The sequence below is a fragment of the Apteryx mantelli genome, chromosome 9 (genome assembly GCF_036417845.1).
Source record: "Apteryx mantelli isolate bAptMan1 chromosome 9, bAptMan1.hap1, whole genome shotgun sequence".
Classification (NCBI taxonomy): Eukaryota; Metazoa; Chordata; class Aves; order Apterygiformes; family Apterygidae; genus Apteryx; species Apteryx mantelli.
In genome coordinates, this window is record NC_089986.1 from 14,635,113 (window position 1) to 14,650,238 (window position 15,126).

A 15,126-nucleotide genomic window follows, 5' to 3' on the forward strand; every position below is an offset into this window, starting at 1 on the left:
CCTGTTACAGTTTTAACCTAACCTTTTTATTGGTGGAGGAGCTTCCTGAAGGCATTTGGCCTCTTTTGCTGATGTGAAACTTAACTCTCTAATCACCAGAAGCTTCATAGGCCTTGTTTCCTTTGCAGGGTGAGGGAAATCACTAACTATAACCCTTGCAATTGTATATGTTAAACTGCAGGCACAGATGCAGTGCTAATTTGCACATTGCAGCTTCCAGCGAGGTCCGTACAAACACCTGATCTGTGCATAAAACTGAGCTGTCTGCAACATAATACCTGACTTCTTCAGGTTGTATGGGTTATCTCCAACTTAAGTCCAGAAAAGCCCTTTTTTTGTAAAACTGCAATCCAGTTTTTCCAGTGACCCTTGTTATGTTAAATGCAGGCACAAGTTTAGTTTCCTCTGTTTCATCATTTGCAACCACCCCATTCATAATGCCCTGATGTGTTTTATTTTATGACACTCTTATCCTTGCATGCCCCTGCTCTCCTTGTCCTTCAGGGAGCCTGAATTCCTACAGGCAGCATTCAGCTACCTAAGTACATTGCACACCTGCTTCTGGCTGCTCCTTGCCAAGTGCTATAACGCTTGCTGCCTCTCACTGGCCTCCTCTGGCACAGGACTTCAAACATCTCCTAAAGTGTATCCTTGCTTACTTGGGAAAAGCAGGGAAGTTAATGAAGCAGGTAAGAGGGGGAAAATAAAAGGTAGTGTTTCCAGCTTAGGTATGAGGGAAAGTCAATCCCTTGGCAGCAGCCACCACTGACCACAGTTTTTGGACAAAGGCTTGTGTGGCACCTGATGCTTAGCATCATGAGACATGTAGAACCAATTTTTTCCATCCCTTTGCACAGACTGTTAACTGATGCATACGCTCCTCCCTGCAGGATGATGATCCTGTCTATTCCTACAATGGCCTCACCCACTGGAGTTAGCCTTGCACTCATTAAGGAAGCTTTAACAAAACCTGCTCTGCTGAATGTGAACATCTTGATGAGGCCTAATTTATTTCACAGTTGTTACTATCCTGTTGACCTAAAATGAGAGCATGACACTTGGAGAAGTGCCCAGTTTATTTAAGAAGCATGTACAAAACCACTGCTGCCTTCCTGCAGAAAGAACTGAGCAGTATAAGGCCCTCCTAGCTGCTGGTCCTAAGCCTCTGCCTGTCAGCCTTTGCCCCCAAAAGCTCACTGTGGCTTTTCTTCAGGTGAGGCTGGACCATTATGTTTTTAAATCCTATTTTTTCTGTTCCAGTTTCTCACATGTACATTCTCACAGGCAACCTTACCCCAGCTCTCAACACTGAAAGAGTTCATCTGCTGCACCAAGGTTACAATCTGGGTACACCCCTGGGTGTGGTGTAAGTGTGTCAGGTGTTTAAGGGCCAGGACCAAGCACCTGGAGGCACCTAGGAAAGGTTCTGGGGCTTCTTGGGGTTTAAGACTTCCCTGGTGGCATGGTCCCAGCTGCAGTGCCATCTCTGAGCCCCTACCCACAGCTGTTCAATGGACCGCATACCTCACTGATTTTGTCCCTTGTACCCAGGGTCTGTCATGGAGAGTAGCTGCTGTGTACCTGTGTGAATGGATGCTAGAAAGCATGGAGCCAAACATTTTGGATGTGCAAGGGCAAGAGGCAAGGGTCACAAGCTGCAGCAAGGGAAAGTCCAATCAGATATAAAGGGGGGGTGGGCAGGGGAAGGAATCGCAATGAGAAGAGTGGAACAGGGGCCCAGAGATTGTTGTGCAATTTCCATCCCTGGAGACTTTCAAGACTTACCTGGATGAGCCCTGAGCAACCTGATCAAATTTTGAAGTCCTGCTTTGAGCATGGGGTTGGACTAGAGGCTTGCAGACGTCCCTCCCAACCAAAGTTATTTCATGAAATAGGGGTTACGTGTGTGTGCCATGCACTTGAGCTCAAATTCTGGTTCATCTTCCCAGTTGCTTTTATCTTGGGCAATGAGATGAGCTTGTCTTCAGACAGAAGTTCTTATGGAATTAAGTATCTACTTTCATAAAATTGAAATGTCATCTTATCATTAGCTTAAATAAAGGGGATAGTCTTCCAAGTATTATCAGGATTAATCTGCCCACTACAATGTACTAGATACCGTACAATTTGTACAGGAAAAGTTGGTCTCAGTCTAGCAGAGCAAAAATCTTTCATACTTTTTGCCTAGAAGCAGCAGCTTTTAGATACAAGTGTAAGTCAGGAGGGTGATTTGAGATCCATCCCACTGATGAGCCTGCTGGGAACATAAGACCCGATTATGCTGCAGTGGTAGTGTCATCGGTAACAAATTTCCTGGATCCTATTTAATTCTCATTTTCAGTCCTCCTGTAGTTGTTCTCATGTTCATTGTAGTTAAATTTGAAACCTTCTATACTCTTCATATACTCTTTGAGTGATTAATGCCATCTACCAATCTCAAATTTCATCTGAATGTGTCTCAATCAAGCTAAGATGAGGAGTCCAGTGTCAAGAATGCAAAGGAAAGAGTTTTGTGTGTTGACAAATCCTGATCACAAACTTTTTGCTCCTGTGGTCCCTCTAAAGAGCCTGTTCCAGCCTTTCTGCGCTCTGATAGTTAGAAACTTCCCCTCATTTCCAACACCAAGAAAATGGCTTTTACACTGTCTGTCTGAAGTTCTTTGGGTCCCGGCAGAGCTCACTGTCCCATTGCTATTGCTGAGTTTTAGTAAGTCTTGCAAGAACAAATACCGTTGCATAATTAAAGGAGGTGAGGGAGGACACAGAGCCACATGATTTATACAGTATAAAACTAAGCATAATAACCTCAGAACTACTCTACTGTGACCCTAATATCACGTACCAAGCTATTCTTTAACCAAGTTATATGTAGACAGGCACATACTTCTCTTAACAGAAGACAAAGTCATGTCAGTCCAACATGGTAGCTCCTGAGTGCAGGACAGATTTTGACTAATTTATGCTGCTGGTTTGGGCTTCAACCAGGTAAAGTAATATGATAGAAATTCATTGTTGAAGACTAGAGCAAAGAGATGTCTACATGGACTGAGACCCAGAACTGCTGTCATTGATGGCTTAAAAGTTACATTCATAAATCTAAGTTGTGAAGCTGGTTTTGTTGCCTTAAAGCTGCTGTGTAAATGTTAATGTTGCAGGCTTTCAATTTCTACTGTTTTGTATTGAATACCTTAGAGAAGGGAAGAAGAAAACCTTATTTCAATCTTGGAAAGCCATGACCTGTATCAGATTTGTACATTCTGTGTCACTTATTTACCTTCCTAGTTCTTTGGTCTCCTCTTTTCTCCAATGATAAGTACTTTTTCCATAATAAAAACTTTGGGTGGTAAAGAGTGGAGGATGTCCAGAGGAATATCATACTGACTTAATAAAAATGCAAACTTGGGAGAAATGGGAAATGGGACTTCTAGGCTCTTCCTGCGCATGGAGCTGGCTGTAACCGAGGGGATTATCTATAAGCAATCCAGTCATAGTGCTTGTGTTAGGTGCAGCTGCTGCTGAATGGCAGAGGGATTAGAGGAAGCAGCTAGGCAGAGCAGAGACTGTGATAGGAGATAATCTGTGTGAGCTGTCCCCTTGGAGGGACAAGACACTCCGACTAATCCCCATATGTATGAGCACATGAATGACTGCCAGTATAGCTGGAGTGGTCTAGGATACCGCTTCATTCTTGGTAAGAGTCTTCTACGCAGAGGCCTGTCAGCCCTCAGACTGGGTGTAATGACAAGCATGAGAGGTGTGTTGGATGTGTGTAAGCGAGAAGAGATCATAAATATGGATGATTCGGGGACTTTTTCCTGCGAAGGCTGAGTGGTTGCAAGAAAGGTAAAGGCAGTTCTGGTTGTGTATAGGTTAAATACAGAGCATATGCGTACTTGCTTTTGGGATGAGGAAACCTCTTTTGAAGGGGCAGAATTAAGGGCAAATAATTTCTGACTTTCAGACAACATGACTGGGAAATTCTGGAATAACAAGAAGCTAATCCTGTGTAAATTGATTTTTTTTTTTTTTTTTTTTGTTCCCAGACAATTTCTTTAATGTGTTTACTTTTTAATAAAATTGAGATATTATCCCCTTTGCTGTTTTTTGGAGATTTTGCATTCTGCTACATACTCAGCTTGTCTACGGGGCAGGCGTTGGGGCCGTAGTTACCTGGAGGGGCAGAGCCTCCCCGGGGTCTCTTAGGGAGAGGAAGTGGGAAATGGGCTCAGCCCTCCTCTTCCCTCCTGTTCCCACATGGTGTGTCTGGAAACCTGACCCAGACCCATGGAAAAAGAGTTCCCCTTGGCTGAGGGGTCAGGGAGAGGCATCTGATCCCACCAGTGAAACAAGAACCATGGGACAATTAGGATAAATGCTGGAGGTCACTCATGTCAAATGTGGTAATACTGACTTTGTCTGCTTCTTACATACTCCAAGTAAGGTACTTATTTACAGTCAAAACACTAAAACAGGGTCTAGCCAGCATGACTCACCATGCCGGGCACAGCCTGGAGGGGCTTAGGCATTGCTAAACCCCAAGTCCTCCTCCTCTTACGTCCTACATTTCCCCAGAGGACATCTCCTTGTGCTGTTTCTTCGCTTCTGGAAAAAAATGAATTGCCTGTTCCACTTGGAGTAAAGAGAACAAAGGTGGACTGCGGCTGTAAGCCTTCCTTCCCTGTCTGCCCCTGATTTTTGCTGAAGGTTGGATCTAATCTGGGCTGGGAAGAGCATTACTCAGATTCAAAGGCCTTCTCGAGCTGCTGCTTCATGCAAGTACTCCTTGCCCAGAAATCTCTTGGCTGCACTGCCCTTCCTGGTGTTGCCTGCTTGGCTTGCAAGCATTCGCCACATGATGTGCCTATCCCAACAAACTTTTTCACATACCATTTAATTTCCTTCCCTAAGGGGAAGTATGCAGTAGCATGCAATAGCCGTGATAACTGCTGAGCAATGGGCTCATCTGAGATTTGACCTGGACATGTTTTTATTTCCTAGTTTGGTGCAAAAAATACAAATACTATTTGTCAGATCACCATGTGTGTGTGCATGGGGGGGGGGGGGGGGTAAGATGTAGACAGGAAGGCTCTGGTGCAAAGTCTCGCAGGTTTGACACAGTGCAGCTCACCAGGCACCCAAATGCCCAGGTGAGCCAAGCAGTCAGGCAGCTTTCCGAGTAGTCTGAAAAGCTACTCTCAAAACGGCAACGCGTCTTCGGCCTCAGCTCTAACGGAGCTGGCGCTTCGTGGTAACCCGAACCCAGAAAGTCAGCCCAGTCCGATCACAGCCGCCTGCAAACCAGGAATCATCGCGCTGCCCTCGGAGAGCGGCTCCTGAAGCCGCAAGCCCTCTCGCACCTCCAAGAGAGAAAAAATATGTATAAATGAAAACAAAGCGGGGTCGCTGGAGGCTGCTCTCCTCGCTGAGCTCCTTCTGCTGAAGCACCGCAGGGGAAGGGGGGGGAACCCGGGGAACCCCCAGCCCAGGGGCGCCCCCGCCGCAGCCCGGCCGAGGGGCGGCGAGCGCAGCCCCCGCCCCGCGCCGCGCCGCTCCGCCCCCGCGGCTTTCTGTCCCCTCTCTCGCTCCGTACGGCCGCCGGCTGCAGCGTATCCATCCGCGGGCAACTTTGTAGCGCGGGGCGCGGGCGGCGCCGCCGCGGCTCCGGCTCTGGCTCCGGCTCCGCTGCGGCTCCAGCGCGGGGCGTGGGGCCCCTCCGTCCCCCCGGTCAGCATGGCCGGGATCGGCATCGACCAGTCCAAGCTCCCCCGCGTCAAAGAAGGTAGGGGGCCACGCGGGGGGGCGGCCGGGGACTCCTGCGGGGGGGGGGGGCTGCCCCACGCGGGGAGCCCGGCGCTGCTCCACGCGGGGGGGTCTCGGGACTGCGCGGCCCGTGCGAAGCGAGAGGGGATGGGGCGCCCCGGGGTCGGGCGGGGCGGGGGGAACTCTGCATCTTGATATTCAATCAACTGCTTAATTTTTATTTTATTTTAACTTCCCGGGGGAGGGGGGCGCGCGCCTCGCAGACGCCGTTGGAAGCGCTGTGGGGCGGCGGGTGCCGGCGGGGGCAGGGGCGCCCTGGTGCGATCCGCCGGGGTCAGCGCTCCCCGCGGGGCGGGGAGGGGGCTTCGGCTTTTGAGGACTTGTCTTGCCTGTATTCGCCTGAATTATTGCAGCCGTTGGTACAGGGTCAGAAGATGGGAAGGGGGAGGGTCAGCAAGGAAAAGGAGAGAAGCAGCGTTCAGCTTCGCGGAGATCTGTGACCCTCTGCTTACGTCACTTACGGCTCCGCTTAAAAGAATTTGCTCCAGATAATCAGCGTTTGGGTTGGAGGTGAACGAGGAAGCGCCCTCCGCCTTAGGGAGAAAGCGAGCAGCGGCGCAGGAGGGGAGGAGGAGGAGGAGGAGGAGGGTGGGGGGGAGGAAGGGGGGAGCCCTTTGTTCGCGCGGCGGCGGCAGCAGCTCGGCCCCCCCCCCCCCCCCAAACGGCGGGCTGGGGCTGGGGCTGGGGCTCGGGGGCGGCGGGGGGCTCCGAAGTTTTGAGCCCGTTGCCAGCGCTTGCTCGGCACCCGGCCCCGAGCCGGGGCACCGCTCCGGCTGCGGACGTGCAGATCCGCCCTCCGCGGCTGCTGCTCGGGCTGAGCACCGGGCGCGGGCCGGCGACGGGGACCGAGCAGAACCGTGAACGTTGGCAGCTCTGCTGATTTGAAGGGGGCCGGTAACGCTGCGGTCCTGCTTGAAAAGGCTTGAGCCCATGGATTACGCGAAGACTTTGCCGGGCACGAAGCTCCAGAGAGTCGGACGGAGCCCCGAGCAGCCTCGCCCACCCTGCAAAATCCACGTGTGCTCGGGCTGTGCAGGGGAAGGGCAGGTCGGAAGCAGCATCGCTCACTTGCTGGGTGTCCGGCTACGGTTCCTGTGTGTGGTTGCCAGTTTAGCATGTGTTCAACGCACTGGTTCACCTTTAGCTCAGCCAGATTGTGGCCCAATTTCCCTGTTAGGAGAGAAGGGTATCTGCTTCACAAGTGTGCCTTTGAGCTTAATTAAAGGTGCCCTTCAACTGCTTTGGCTAAAAAAATGCATCGTACAAGGCAGAGTCTGTTCTTTCTGACAGTAGTATAAATCTGTAGAAACTCTATCAAAATCAACTGCAGTTATGGATAGTACTGAATGCCTGTCTAAGTGCAGCCAAAAATTGTTTTCCTTGCTGCTGGCCGTTTGTTTGTTTGTTTGCTTTTTTAATTCTTACAAAATAACAAGCGTGAATTTGATGATTCAACTAGTCTAGAGTAGAAGGCATATGTTTGCAAAGGGAGCTAACGGTTCCTTTTGATGACTCCTCATCCTTTAATGCTTCTCTTGTTTATTGCTGGTGGAAGAAAAGTAATGTTCGTTTGCTGAACTTCTAGGGTTTACTGCTAGTCCCATTAAGTCATTAGCAAAATTGTTATTAGCCATTTTAGTGTTGCCAAGATCTCATCCTTAGAGTCTGTCCACATGTGGTTACTCAAGAAAATTAATCTCTTTAACCTTTCCAGTGGGTTGATTAAATTGAATTAAATCCCTGTGTAGACGCTCTTATTCAGAATTTAAGTAGCCTTGATTTGATTTAGCTTAATTCATTTCTGAAGTGAACTAACTGAACTGAATTAAGGTTGCTTACATGGTGAATAAAAGTATTTACAGGGATGTAATGTAGTTCAGCTGGTCCCTTGTAATATTGCACCTATGATTAGCATGGCTTAAGTTCCACGAGTGTCCTGGTACGACAATCTGTTGTTGTGTGATAGCAGTTGGATTAAAGGAGTGTCCCAGAGCATCTACAATGGGCAGAGTAATGAGGCCTGAGCTGTGTTCTGCAAAGCCTCAGGCACGTTTCATGTTTTTAGTTTACTGATATCATTTGTTTTGATTGTGGTGGAAAGTGTTGAAACTCAGTTATGCTTTGAATTAGATCTTCTCATGCTCAGTGTTACGCCAGGCAAGGAAAGAAAGGCATCACCATCCATACCTAGGGAAGTATTTATTGTTCCTGATACAGAAATCACTGTTGATCCTCCTTGAAAACCCTTCCCTTTCTTCATTTTGGGTAAAGGTCAGTTTAGTCATTCATTAACAGTGAAGAATAGTTCTGCTGCATTTTTTGTGGTTCAACTACCTTGTTCTTCACTGACTCCCTTTGGGGGGGATTGCTCATGTCCTGGCTCTCCTCAGCTACAAGAGGCTGGTACTGCTTGCTAAGCAAAGTGCTGCCCCGCTCTTTTGTTGTAGTCTTGAAAGCTCCTGTATAAGGCAGGGCTTTTCTGTGCGACAATGGCAGTGAAAGTCTGAGGAACGTGTGCCGCAGGAAGACTTACTTCTTGTGTTTATTAAAAAAAAAAAAAGAAAAGAAAAAAGACAATTTTATTAGCAAAAGGCCTGACATGGATGGTCTTCTACTTGTGAAAAGTGCTTTGGCCCGTCCAGTTTATTTTGAGGGCCGGGGGTTAACAGTATCAAACAAACATACCCTCAAGACGCTCTTTCGCTAGCACAGACTAGACTGTGGTGCTGCAGCCTGATGTTACCGAGCCGTTTTTCCACAGGATGTAAAGTGGAGGCTCTGGCCGCTGTGGTCAGTGAAGCTCTTGTAAGTTATTTGTTGAAGGTTTTGGTGTTAGCTGCAGTATGTGGGCTGAGTTTCTCTGCTAGTATTTCTACTTGCCTTTTAAGTGTCTGTGACGTTTTCTCTTCTCACAAAGCAGCTTTTGCTGTGTGCTTTCTTGTCCCTCCCCCAGGGATTTCTAGAGGGATCTAATTTGCAAGCCTTTAGGGGACAAAAGCATTCTGGAAATATCATTTTAATTAGTTACTTATACAGCAACCAGAAGAAATTTGTTTGAGCTTTGCTTGATCTCCAACTGTTGGATCTTGTCTCTTGTGATCAGATGCATTACTAGAAGTTAAAGAAGAGGGAGGGATGCCACCTCTCCTCTGCCACCTCTTTTAAATGACCTCTTTGTCACAGGTCCCCACACCAGCTCCAAGCGCTGGATATTGCCTCTCGGCCCCGGGAGACATCTCTGCCCCCGCGCAGGCAGGCAGTCTGCGGTCGGAGCCATGCGGGGGTTCCCGAGAAGGTTTCTCGGAGCTGTGCGGACCTCACCTCCATCCGGAGGATGGTTACGTATCTGCTGACCTGTCCATCAGGGCTGTCTTTGCTGAAGGCTGAGGTCTGTGGCACTGGCTTTGCAATGTCGGTGCCTGCCTGCTGGGACAGAGGCTCAGTCCCACGTAGGCCTCTGAGAACCATCAGCTGTTAGCAGTGGTGGGTAAAATGATGAAAGTTTCCTAGTTTTTGCCAGTTTTAATCCTCTGCAAGAAGGGGAAGAAAAAGTGAGACTGCATGCTCTGGTGCAGCAACGTGTGGCTCTTTGGAACCATGGAAAATTGCAGTGGCTTAAGCAATTTTGTTTGGTTGTTTTTTCTTTTTAATAACATTATAAAGAAATATAAGGGCAGTATATCTTTACTAGTCATTAGAATTAACCCAGCCACATTGCTGTCACTTAAGCTCCAGTGTTGACAAAGGCTAATTGTCGCTGCCACCCGCACTCTGAGAGACACAAACAATGCTTGCATTATGATTTCCACTCTCTGTTAGGCATCTAATTTGACTTTATGGAGATCCTGAGATGTACTTTCAAATGCTACTGGTTCTAGTCTGCTGTCAGATAGGCCAGTTTCCCAAATGTGGTAGCGAACAGTGCAGCCCGGCTGCTGCCTTGGGAAAACAGGAAAGGCTTGAGTTTTTATTCTCCATCTTGGCAGGGCGTTCTCTGGGGCAGGCAGACTAGCTGGCACTCTTTGGCCTTAACATAAACTGAATAAAAGTTTGTTTCCTCTTCTTCCCAACTGCAGCACCTTCCCTCAGACCTCTGCAGCTTAATGTGGCCTTCACTGATGCTCTCATGGTTAAAGCCTCCTGGTTGCTGACTCTGCACGTGGTAGACGGGTGGGTGTCAGCTTCGAGGTCCAGTGTCTTGGACTCTCCTGAAACTGACTGATGTTGTTGGCTTATATCTGGCCTTTCAGTGACTGTGTGCTCAGCAACACGATGGTGGAGGAAAGAAACTTGATGTCTGTCAAAGATGGAAGTGGGTTCAAAAAGTTTTGACAGTTGGTACGGTGTTTGGTGAGGAATGCGTGGGGAAGGATTCTACTTCGGGCTTTTTCAGGGGGCTGGTGTTGGGGGATGAAGTGTTATCGCTCACACTTCACTACACTCATGGGAAGGAAGGGTTGACCTTTAACTGGATTAGTGTTACCAGGACAACAATTCTGAGAGGAGCTGAAGTTCAGCCAGGTCTTTGCAAAGCCACCTGCACTGTGCCCCTTGGTTCCAGTTATTTGGGTTTTTTTCTTTCTTTTGGTAGCATGATGTGCAGCATCACATTTCTCTGCTTTGTGACTTCCTCTGAGAAGCGCTCTGAAAAATTCCAGCAAGCTGGATGGCTTGAGGGCAGTGAGGAGCTGGAGAGTGATAGGACACAGACTCAGTCATAAAGGCTTTTCTTCTAGGTCACTGGTTCATGTCCAGCTCTTCTGAGTAATAGCAGATTTTTTTTTCCAGTGTGCATGAATTCAGTAGCAGAGGCTTCAGGACTCATTTCACTTCTGGCTAAAGCTGGGCGAAAGTTTTATTATGCATTCAGTTGTTCTGGGTCTGCAGCACTTGGCAGAGGAGATGGGCAGGATTAGCATTTCAAGCTCTTGGCTCCAAAGCTCAACTCTGAGCAAGCAGGTCTGCCTCCTGCTGTCCCTTAAATCCTCAATGCTGTCCTCTGTGAGCTGCCGTGGACACTGCACCAAGATGACAAGATTGCCTAAAAGTGGTCTTGAGCAGAGAGGAGCTTCCAGACTCAGGTTAACCCCTTCTGCAGGCAAAGGCATTTCCTTAGTTACTGACAAGCAGAGGAGTTTTGGGGCTGGGGTAAGGGGCACACAGTCTGTTTTGTCCTGCCTCCTGGGGTGGCAGGGAGGCTGGGGCACCTTCCCCTATTTGCGATTCTAGGACGTTGGCTGTCACCCCTTGTGGGTCTCTGAGTAATAATCCCAGCTGGGCAGTGCGTTGTAGACAGCATCGTGTTTGCTGTGGACACTGGCCAGTTAAAGCTTAATCTTTAATTTCCTGCAACTATGAACAATGTCAGAGGGTTCCTGCATGCCAGGTTGGAGATGGCGGCCACGAAGAGCTGGACAGGCCAGCTGTGCCCTCACTGGGACTGCTCAAGGAAAACCGTGCTAGGGAAAATGATGGGACGTGCCCTAGGGATGTGTAAAACATCCCTGGTATGCTGGAATAGGCCTTGTTTTTTGTCTTGCTCAGGGACATCCAGTTGGCATGAACATAGTGATTTAAAGGACAAAGCGACACGTTCCCTCCCTGCTTCCTCACCCCTTTCCCAGACTGCCTCCAGCTGGCTGGTTTCCCACTCACTGACTTGCTGCCACTCCTCTGTGCGGGGCTGGTTTGAAGGTGGAAGACTGAGGGATGGGGCTGCTCTAGAGTTTAGGAGGTTAAGCGCTGCTTTCTTGCATGGCGCTCTGCCAGCTTTTTGTCTTTCTCTCTAAAAAGATGATAAAGATTTTTTTTTTCCTCTCTTCTTCTTTCCCTTTCTCCTGCTGGCTTCTTTGCTAATAGTGAGTTGGACACCTGGCTGGGCGTTTCCGCCCAGGAAAGCAGAGCTCCCATCTCCCCAGAGTCTGACCTGTGTCACGGATGCTCCACATTCACCTTGCGGTGCTGGCTTATCCCCCGGACACGTGATCAGACCTCATGGAAGTCTCTTGACACTTCATTCATGCTTCCCTTTTAAAATAGAAACTGGAGCCTTCCCAGGAGAGAAGGCTCTTTCTTTATATGAAAAAGGCACCTCAGTAGTCATAAGGTGGGTGCTGTGTGGCCTCAGTGCTGTGTTGCAGCTGTGAGAGCCGTTCAGCCGGGCTGCCCTGAGCCCTGCGGTTGGAGCTACTGAGGGCAGGAGAGGGTGTAGCTTCACGCTGCACAGGTGAGAGATGCAACCCAAGGGCAAGGCAGGGCTGTTGTGAGCCTTGCATTCAGCAAAGGAGACCGGTTGGGCCTAGGAGCTCATAAAATGTATCAATCGCCCCAGGTGCCCAGTGGATTAAGCCATCAGCCCTTGCGATGAATGTTATCATCCCTGGGAAAAAGGCACAGAGGAAACCCTGCTCAGACCCCCAGCACAGCCCTTCTGTTTGTGCCTGAGGGTTTTGTGTCAGGCTCTTGAAGCTCAAATGATGATTACTGTACTTGCATACTAACCTACTCTGCCACCGACGTGATGATAAAAATAATTTAATCTTTTCGGGTCAATGTTGGTAGTGGCTTGGTTTGCATACTCCTGACAACCCTCGCTGCGGTGAGTGCTGTTCAGGACAGAAAGCTGAAGTGGCTTAGCAAGTGAGTCACTCTTCTTCACTTCTCTTTTTCAAAGACGGCTTAAAAAACTGCATGCAGTAAAGCTTTGAGTTCATGTGTGTGTATGTGCATGGTTCTCTTCTCCCAGCAGCTCTGCAGAACCAGGAATCTAGAGGAATCGTCTTGAGAGGAAATGTTACATGGGCTAAGTGTGTGGTGTTCAGTAAGTGATGACAGAAGGAAAGAGGACGTAATTAGACAAATATTTGAAGGAACATTGTGACAGGCATTTCTTAAGGACAGTGACAAGGCTGACCCAAGAAGTAATGGGACAAAAGGGAGGAAGGAATTGAATGCAGACGGCAGTATTTCCTGGCAGTGAGAGGTGTTTCTCTGCAGAAACCTTTCCAAAAGAGACGGTGGATGTAGTTTGGGCCCCTTACAGCTAGACAGGGCAAGACGCTGGAGCGTGCCCCAGCAGGAAACGTTCCTAGCACAGGGCTGTCATTGCCGAGCTGGCCGGGGGACTGGGGCGGCGCGGGGCAGCTTCCTCTGTGGCATAGGAACGGCTTTGCAGTGTGAAAGCATCTGAGCCTCTCATACGTGTCTGTTATGGTAAACCCTGCTCATGGGATCCTGATAGAAGGAAATCTTTCCTCTCTGTTCTGAAGTTTAATTTCTAATGGAGTGCTGCCTGACTCGGGAAGGGGGGGGATTTATGTCCCAAATTCAAGAGTGCCTCCTGAAGTCTTTGACAGTACCGCAGGGTGAACGGCTGGGGGCTGGGGTGAAGCAATGTAGGACAGTAGGGAAAGACCTGGGAATTTTCCAAGCCGCCAGGGTGTTGGCTGTTTCCGTGGCACGCAGCGAGCACTGCCGCTCAGAGAGCTCGGCTCTCCTGCCGGTGATTCAGTCGGCGCCAGGTTTCCGAAGGAAGCTGGTGTTGGAAAGAGGCTGGCTCTCCTGACTTTAACTGCAGTGCTCAAGGGGCTGGGTCCTTGGGTAGGTAGGACTGTGTAGCCTGGCTAGCGTTTCCCGCATCCTTCATACTATGGGGTGGAAGAGAAAAGGCAGGTTTGCCTCCAGTCCTGATCAAGTTATTCAGTTATCTTTTACTCTAGGCTCTTAGCGTTGCCCAGACTGTCAGCTCTGGCTGCATAACAGGGGAACTTGTTATGTCCTGATTTTAATCTTTTTAAAGGTGTGGCTGAAGTGGAGGTATTTTTGTGGACTCAGGGAGCAGGCATTTAAAAGGATGACAGCCTGCTTCTTTCTCATGCTTCACAGTGCATGCGAGTTGAGCACAGATGCCATGAAGCAGTTTGCTCTGGGTTTGTGCTGTGAGTGTTGCCTCCTTGCTCATCTGGCCCCAGAGGCCAGGGACATGTTCTTGCTCTCATATGCAACTGTTTTAAATCTGTAGTTGCTCTCAGGGCAGAGTGCCAACGCAAGGCTATGGCAGGAAGAGGGATGTGTATTGTTAGTGCTCTGACCCTACAGACCGGTGACTGTTCTGTAGATGGACATAAAGGTTTGGCTGGTCTAGGGCCAGCTTTGGTACTTCATATTCTCCAGAGATGACTAATATAAACTTGGAGAACTTAAACAGGGGAAGTGAGGGGGGAGAACAAGAACCTGAGAAGAACTGGCAGAGCAAAGAAAAGGGGTTTTGAAATGAAGCAGAGCGTTCTCAGTTTGCAAGATGCAGGAAGGTTGTCCTCACAGGCTGGACCTGCAGAGAAGGCTCCCCTGCAGCTCTGGCAGTAGCTGAACGGGTGCAGAGGGGAGAGACCTTGCAGCTTGGCAGCTACCTTTCGAGGAAAGAGCAAGCTGATAGGAATCTGTGCTGGAGTCAGGGCTGACTGCTGCATCAGTCCAGACACCTTCTGCTGGGATGCAGCAGTTGGCCAGGTTTCCAGCAAGCCCAGAAGACTGCCCTGAGGACCCATCCTGGTGGAGCTTTGCTTCACTTTGTATCTGATCTGGCCAGATAAAACCTGCCTTGTAAGTATATTCAGTATATGCACTGATGCTGCACTCTGTCCTTCCAGCTGCAGCTCTGCTTCATCTGCAGGCCTCTGAGCAGTCTCGGAATTGGCTCTAGTCACCTGAACACTGAAAGAAGTGGTGTTTTCAAGAAAGTCTTTCTTCTGCTTTGCTCCATCCAGAGATGCTTGTTCCTCCAAACTAGCACTGCTGGTGTAAAACTGCACTGCAGGGTTTTAAGAGGAACTGGAACTCCTTTTGGCAGCTGTCACTTCTTACATGGGGGTCAGGTTTTCAGAAGAAGTTTTTTCAGTATAACCAGTCACAAAACTGTCTGATTCATTATCAGATGGGTATTGAGAGCTTTCTTGCTGAATCCTGTCTCCCTTGTGTTTTGCTAGGTTATCTCTTAGGACTGAGCAGGAGGAAAAGCTTGGGAGAAATGACGCTTTGAATTATCTCAGCTCCAGTTGTCTGCCTCCCTCTCTCTAGAGCTGCTGTGTGAGCTTATTCACTGCACCCTGATAATGAGGGTTTAGAAATGCTAGCAAGGCATCCATGCTCCTGGGTGCTGTGGCTCCTGAATGCCACCCTGAACTGCAAAGTGAAACTGCCAGTCCTCTGCAAAGAAATTAGCAAGCTGAGCAAGGGGTGTAGGCTTCCATTTAGCAGAGAACAGGAAGTTTTGCCTATCTGGGAAATCCAGCATGTCATTCCAATGGT

At 49.0% G+C, this 15,126-nt stretch overlaps 1 protein-coding gene across 1 annotated transcript in view; it reads left to right on the plus strand.

Annotated features, from left to right (window-relative positions):
• The first annotated feature begins 5,647 nt into the window (after nucleotides 1-5,647).
• CCDC50 (coiled-coil domain containing 50) overlaps nucleotides 5,648-15,126 on the plus strand; it is a 47,458-nt gene continuing 37,979 nt past the window's right edge. Inside the window, exon 1 of the mRNA XM_067301794.1 lies at nucleotides 5,648-5,779. Within this exon, the coding sequence (XP_067157895.1) occupies nucleotides 5,731-5,779 (49 nt within the window). The 5' untranslated portion in view covers nucleotides 5,648-5,730. The remainder of the gene's footprint in view (nucleotides 5,780-15,126) is intronic.